At 42.7% G+C, this 7,265-nt stretch overlaps 1 protein-coding gene across 1 annotated transcript; it reads right to left on the reverse strand.

The window, feature by feature from the left end:
- Positions 1-3,851: 3,851 nt before the first annotated feature.
- On the reverse strand, positions 3,852-6,892 carry vgll3 (vestigial-like family member 3). The gene is made up of 4 exons (XM_050048865.1): positions 6,461-6,892; positions 5,264-5,630; positions 4,602-5,147; positions 3,852-4,486 (listed from the first exon to the last, which is right to left on the reverse strand). The coding sequence occupies exons 1-4, from the start codon at positions 6,563-6,565 to the stop codon at positions 4,446-4,448; spliced, it is 1,059 nt and encodes a 352-aa protein (XP_049904822.1). The 5' UTR covers positions 6,566-6,892; the 3' UTR covers positions 3,852-4,445.
- Between the last annotated feature and the right edge of the window lie 373 nt (positions 6,893-7,265).

Genomic DNA, 7,265 nt, shown 5'->3' on the forward strand with positions numbered 1-7,265 from the left:
ATATTAATTCACTTTCACATAGCTTCCAGCTCTGTATTGCTATAGCTTAGTGTTCTTCCTGCAGTGGAAGTGCCTGTGGTGACTCTCCAAGGCTGCCGGTGGGATGCCTGTTAGCATATAAGTACACTACATGCTGATGCAGAGGCTACATGCTAATGCTAATTAGGAGCTCTGGAGGAGAGGAGAGGAGAGGAGAGGAGAGGAGAGGACGTACTTTGCTGGAAAATCTATGTTCACTCTCTCACTCTGTCTCTAAGAATCTTAGATGCTTGATGTATTGAAGAGATGGTTTAACAGTGAATATCATACAGCAAATTAACACTATAACAATGAATGCATTTCAATTTAGATGGCAGTATTTTCACACATCAACAACATGAGAACATGTGACTTCAGCCTAAGACATTCCCTTGGAACAGTAAATGAATGTTCATAAAGTATTCAAGTAAAGATGATCGAAACTATTATAGAACATGGTCCTGATAAAACTCCCTCACTTCCAACATATTTAACGACATAACCAACACGAATATACAACTCACTCACTGCTTACAGTAAGTATCATTTCTCCCCAGGTTGTTGTTATACTTTTGTGTCCGAAAATGTTGTTCAAACTGAGTATTGTCCATCGAATCTTGCTAATGCTAATACACACCAACTTACATATTGGCAATGACACATATGGTAGTCCACTGAATGCTGTATGGACTTCATTGGAGTGATTATCGGACATTTGTGGATGATTCTTGCTGAACGTAGCCGAACATCCAAATTCACTTGCCCCTCTAAAAACTTCTAATTACATTTGCTGGTGATATCTATCATCATACAACCCATCTGAGTGGATTAGATTACACTTTATTGTAGAATTTCAATAAAATCTTAAAAATTGAGTGCAATACAACCCGATCCACTTAGTGGACGAAGAATGCTTTCTTGATAATGAACAAATATCATCAATTTTGAGCATTAAATTAGATTTTTCCACTCAGGTGTTTCTTTGGATGTGTTATTATTTTGTTGATAGTCTGCATGGAAACGCAGCTGCTGGGGGTTCAGATTTGAAGTACTACTGTTTAGAGGATGGGAGAGTGGAGTCTGGAATGTTAGTGGGCTGCCACTACTGATTATACCACCTGGTCAGACCACTCAGTGCACACACACACACGCACAGGCACAGGTTTTCTAAGGTTACTTTTGAGGAAATTACACAGACTTGCATCCATGTCCTGGACTGACCCCTAACCCCTAACCCTAACCCCTACTTGCCTAACCTTAATCCAAGTCTTTCCCTAACCCTAACCTTAAAAACTAAACCAAAAATTAGCTTTTTACGAAATTGGAGACACAGCTTTTGTCCCTGCTTGGACAAGCTGTCCTTGAATGACTGGACTTAAATCTAAAATATGTCTCTGAAGGTAGCCTTAGTTATACCGATCCACAAACACACATATACAGCCATGCTTGCAAGAGGTCAACCAGCTGTTGATTATGTCACGATGGTCCTGACACTGGACCGAGCCTGAAACATGGATTTAAAGCAGCGACTTTCTTTTCAGAGCTGATATCACTGAACATTGTAGATTTGCTATTGTAGACATAGCAAGTTTGCCATTTTGTAGTGATGACCAGATGTATAGTTGGAATTATTATACTCTATATAGTGGACTCAAAGTATCCCACAATGCACCATGAAAAGTAGTGTACAACCAATGGTCACCCACTAAGCAATATATCCCATTATGCACTGTGCCAAGGGAACAGATGGACTGAATGGGATGGACATCGAGACAGACAAGAGGAGAGAGAGCAACTCCATTACAACCTGCTGTACGTGTTGAAGTTTGTTTGAACAGTTTCTTTGTCATGTAATAAACTGTCAATTTAATGTATAGTCGTCAATCCCCGAAGACAAAAAATAAATCAGCAACTGATCTTCTCTAGTGCTTAACAGTTACTGTACAGAGTAGGGCTAATAGAGTGTGCCAGGGCTGACATCAAAACCCGGAAGTTTAGCATCGCGCTGGTTCCCGAAAGTGAATGTGATTTTTGCATTGCGTTTTGGATTATGTCAGAAAATAAGCTCTGTGGCTAACACAAGTTCATGGTACTTACAGGTTTTGTTCAGCGAGATAATCTTCACATATGAACACTTTTCATACCACATTTGAAGCTTAAATGCGATCGCCAGAAGTAAAAAGCTAATGTTAGGCTTTAACAGACTACATGACTACTCCACGGTCGCATGACTCTTGACGTCACCGCCACTAAGCTTTCACTTTCATCTGATTTCGGCCGCTTTCTTTTAAAAACATTGTATAATGGGGAAATTGGATTGTTTAAGCTAAATAAGAAGCTGTAATGGCGGACTGCCAGCACTCTCGCCTGTTCGGGGGTGATGACGTTTAATGTCCCCGACAGGGTTTGTAGTCGTATTGAGCAACTTGTTAGCAACCGCCTTTTTTACGACACGTAAAAGCTTCAAAATTCACAAGTAGGGTATTTACTGACGTGTTTTATGTCGTAGAACAAAACCTGAAACTCGCTTAAGCTTTTATTAACCACAGACCTTATTTGAGGCATTTTACCAAAATCCCATTCAAAAAACGTATTGACTTTTAGACGAGAGAACCGAAAGTGCTAAAAGTGCTAACGGAGTTGCGGGTTTACTGGCACACTCTATAGGGCTAGCTAATGTTAGCAAGCTGAGACTCTAGTGGTTCTGATTTGTACCATAATGGCGTCATGCATAACGTTATATGCTGAATACACAAGTTATTACATGACTGACTGGTAAAACAAACTTCAATGCAAAAAAAGGTTAAACAGAAAATTACTGACATTGGTCGGACAGGTTGATATGGCGCTGCTCTCTTCCTTGTCTGTCTGCCAGTGTAACGTTATTAATAGGTCCATGTTTAATGTGAGCAGAGCAGCGCATCTCACATAAGAAATGGCCACAAAGTATTTTGTAATGTTTTTTCGTTTTTTCATGTTGCAGATGAGCTCTGTATACGGTCCTTTACATAGAACTCCCTATATAGTGAGAAGGAAGTAGTGAATGAGTGAATGATTTCAGACACAGCTTAAAACTTCCATTAACCTTGGTAGGTCTTCCTGAAATCTATATTTTTGCTCATGTCTTTGAATGACTGAGTAGTCTGCCACTCGCTGACAAACTTCCTGTCCAGACAGGAAATGCATTCTTTGGTGTGTGTTTCTCAGTCTGGGATTGTGTGTGCATGTGTTTTCATGTGTGTTTGTGTGGACACAGACAACAGGCATGTTGTCTTACAATAACTGTCTGTGGAATGCAACCCACTTCCCTTTGTACTACAACTCAGCTCCTGGCTGCTTTAGCTGTGTTTGTACATGGATTATTAAAGTTAATATGTACTGTGCAAATCAGTGATGTCTGTATCCTTATTTTGAGCAAGAGCCCAGGTCAGTTGGGTTGAGAATACGGTGTTGAAAATAAAAAGTCACCAGTTGTTGGAGGTTGTCTGAGATGTAAAGAACTGCAACAAATCTCTACGTTTGCTGGTGATAACAATAACCTCCTTACAGTTCAACAAACTGCTATTTTAGTTACAGTTATAGGGCTAATATTCTGGTTTGATCAAATCCTCTGAATAGCAGGGTGTTTGATGCCACATCACATGAATTATTTTGCTGTTTCTGTCTGTCTGAGTTCACAGTGCGTAAGCTTGGACGAGAAAAAGTAGAACATCTGACTCTGACTGAAAATATTCCACCATTAATTTTGATTAATCATTTAATGGGATGTAATGGAAAAGGAATTTGAATATATCAAACACAAGGCATTAGTAAATTTACGTCTGGGAAAAAAACAACAACCTTCATTTGCAAATACAGTTCAACAATTTATTACTTAAACATACAGTACCAATATTTACACTACACAATCCCGTAGGCAAAAATAGTAAAGTAGCATTCAGGCAAGAATTTTAGCATCCAGCAAACAAAAACTTAGCTTGGCAAAACTGTACACACAAAATACATTTATAGTCGTCTGCAAACATTTACTGTACAAAAAAAAAAAAACACACAAAAAAAATGTGGATCAAAATCAAGCTCTTGAAACAGAACCACTTGGTCTCACATTGCATGAAAAAAGAAATGATGTGTTGTGCCCACAGAGAAGAAGAGGCCCCCCATCCTTAAAGCTAGTAGTCTGTTTTTATCACTCTTCGAGGGCCTCGACCTGCAGCAGAAGCAGTAGATCGCTGTCATTTAGGTCCAAAGCCTGAGTTCATCTCCATAATAAGTTGTGTGGACAGTGCAGGACTCATAGTCTTTGCTACAGTAAGCCTTTTATCTACATTGTACATTACAGTGCTGGTGTTGCAGCCATACATTGAGAGAGCCACAGAGTAGGTCCTTTTTGGTGTGATTGATATTCCGTCTTGATGTCAGTGCACCAGTTAGAACCAAACTGACGTCTTTGCTTTGGTCTGATCGAGAGCTGCGGGAGAGGAAGACAGAACGTAAAGTTACTGCTGTGCTTACTTTCACTTACTGCACAACAAGTTAAACAAATGCTTGCAAGTCCGTGAATGAAGAATTTGTTTCATATCTACCTGAGTCATACACCTCCAAGGATCCATGGAGGGCTGGAGGGGTCCAGGTGACAGAGGTAGCCGTGACGGGGCTGTTGCTGCCGGGGTCCATCTCCGTCTTCACCCCCTCGCTGTGTGGGGAGCTCCCTGCGCTGGTGGTCGGCTGGTTCTGGTTCCTGACGCCGGGCAGCAGCAGAGGATTAAACCTGGGATCCAATGCTGGGCTGTGGGTCGGGTAAGAGTGAAGCATGGGGTGGTGGTGCCGGGTGTGGATGTGGGGGTGCGGGTGAGGATGGTAGACGTTGTGGACGTTGGGGTAACCGCTTGTGCTCTGGGGGCTTAGGCTGTAGGTCCAGCTTTCGGAAAGGGCAGCCGGAGGCGGGAGGCTGGCCTGGGAGAGCACGTGGTCGGCCCACAGAGCTCCATCTGGGTGGTTGAAGGAAACGGGGCTGGAGGAGAAATCTGGGTGGACCGAGACAGAGACAGATGGGAGGCACGGGCTGGCCTGGGATGGATAGGTGGTGTTCCACATTGAGCTGCTCTGACCCTCAGAGAGAGATGCGCCATCTGAAACAAATATCGCAAAACAATTCCAGTGTTTAAAGGACTCTAATAATCGTATAAGGATAAAACACATTGCAAAAGTATTTTGAGATCTATTTCAGATTTGTTATCACCCTCACCTTTCCATAAGCCAGCAGCGGCTGAGGGAGACGGCTGAGTCACTCTGATCGGTTTGGTCTCGCTGTTGAAGGTGCTGGACTGGCTGAGAGCGCGGGAGAAGTGCTCATCTACCACGTCACCGATATCGCCTTGGAAGTAGGTGAACAAAACACACCGGGAGCTCAAATACTCCGCCTCTGCTGGTTGAGTACTGTCCTTGAGCTCTGAGCTGGATGTGGATCTACGGCCTGAGTTGGTCACTGGTGCTGCAGAACCCTGCCGGAGGCCCTGATCCCTGGAGAGCATCCCTCTTCCTCCTCCTTGCTGCTGCTGCTGCTGCTGCTGTTCCATACACTCCTGCATCTTACTGTAAACACTCAGCCTCTTCTGAGGGAAAAGACAGAGAGAGAACAACCTTTAGATCCATGGAATAAAGTATATTTGAATAAAATTGCAGAAAAATACATTTTAGTAGAGCCTAAACAGAATAAAGAACCAAATCTTATTACAAATGCTGGTAAAATACTGTTATTTTCCACTCAATAAAATCACAACTAAACTATTTCCAAGCATCATACCAGTGATCATTTTATCTGCGAGCAGCTCGTGTGTGTGAAAATGACTTTCCTTTTTCCCATACTGCATTCCGACTATTTGTAAAGCTCAGTGTGCCTCATCCACATTCCTGAGTGACTGACCGGCTGTCATTACATCACCATTTGACCGCAGGATTAATAGTTTCGTGTCATCACGCCTGACCTGAGGTGAATGCCGAGCCTCGGGCTGGAATTTAATCATTCAAAACTCAAAATTGAAGTTAAGAGGTGTGTGTATGAGGCGTGAAGAAAGTTTGAGGTGGTGCCTTTAAGAGCAGTCAGGCGATATAGAGAGACTTATTGCGTAAAAGCGAAATGATTTGTCATTAAAAAAAAATCTACAACATATTCCTACAGTAACTTTTATTATAGATAAATCACAAACTTTATGGTATGCCTTATCCCCAAAGTTAACTTAGTGTTAAATATTCTGTAGTACTTCCTTTGTAACTTAAATAACTAATACTAGTACAGTTATGCTGTTTAAGTTTTGGACACAGAGTTCATTTTGATCCAAGATGGCACGCGCTCTTAAAATGTCCTCTAATGAAATGAAAATACAATTCTTATCTAAGGTTGTGTCACCCAGTCGCTACACAAGTTGCATGAGGAATATCTCACCTGTTGTTGCTGGTGATGGTGGTTATAGTAGGTCGCCTTGTACGCCGCTGCAGGGAGGTAGTGCGCCCCATAGCTTTGGTGGTACATTACATCCAGGCAACTCATAGCGACGGACCAGAGCGGTGAGTGACGAGAGAGAGTCGGAGGAGAGAAACGCGCACAACACAGCCGAGGGCGTCTCTCCACTCCTGACACTTCAGACGGGCTGTATCCTCCGAGCCATCGGTGCCTCCATATATGCCCAAACGCATACAATAGCCATGCCGTCCAGTTTGCATACAGACAATGCGCCCTCCCGCTGCGCGCTTTACCAGCACCACCCGGGGCCACAAAATGGATCAAAACGGTACGAGACGCACACACTGTATCCTAAAAAAGAAAAAAAAAATCTTCTCTGACAAGTTTTCAGAGCGCTTCTGATTGGGTGAGTAAGCCTTCCCTCCTTCTCTCGCTTTCTGTTTTGGAGGGGAGTTATATTTAGAGAGGGATGGGGCCATTTACTCACGCCCACCGGGGAAGGGCCTGCATGGAGCAGTGGGGTTTAGCAAGGCACTAACACAGCCGTGAGTCTAATGGTTCTATTCCCTATGGTGGTACAGTACTCATTCATAAAAGTTTATGTACTCATATGTTGCTGATGGTCATATTAAGGTCTTATAGTTCAGAGACCCCTGACCTCAGGACTGTGTCAGAGCTTAGGACTTTATAAGAAGTCCCTCTGTACAGAAAATTCTAACTAGATCCTAATGTATTTATTCCGTTAACACCTCAGTTATGTTGTCTGTAAATCTGATATCCCAGGGGT

The sequence above is a fragment of the Epinephelus moara genome, chromosome 7, assembly GCF_006386435.1.
Source record: "Epinephelus moara isolate mb chromosome 7, YSFRI_EMoa_1.0, whole genome shotgun sequence".
Lineage (NCBI taxonomy): Eukaryota > Metazoa > Chordata > Actinopteri > Perciformes > Serranidae > Epinephelus > Epinephelus moara.

What these genes read in the sequence shown, in the direction of transcription:
- vgll3 (XM_050048865.1), bottom strand. Translation starts at nt 6,565, where the DNA reads ATGAGTTGCCTGGATGTAATGTACCACCAAAGCTATGGGGCGCACTAC. An exon ending in CGCTGCTGGCTTATGGAAAG is followed by an intron (nt 5,148 to 5,263) that starts GTGAGGGTGATA and finishes TATTTGTTTCAG; the next exon opens with ATGGCGCATCTCTCTCTGAG. An exon ending in CTTGGAGGTGTATGACTCAG is followed by an intron (nt 4,487 to 4,601) that starts GTAGATATGAAA and finishes CCTCTCCCGCAG; the next exon opens with CTCTCGATCAGACCAAAGCA.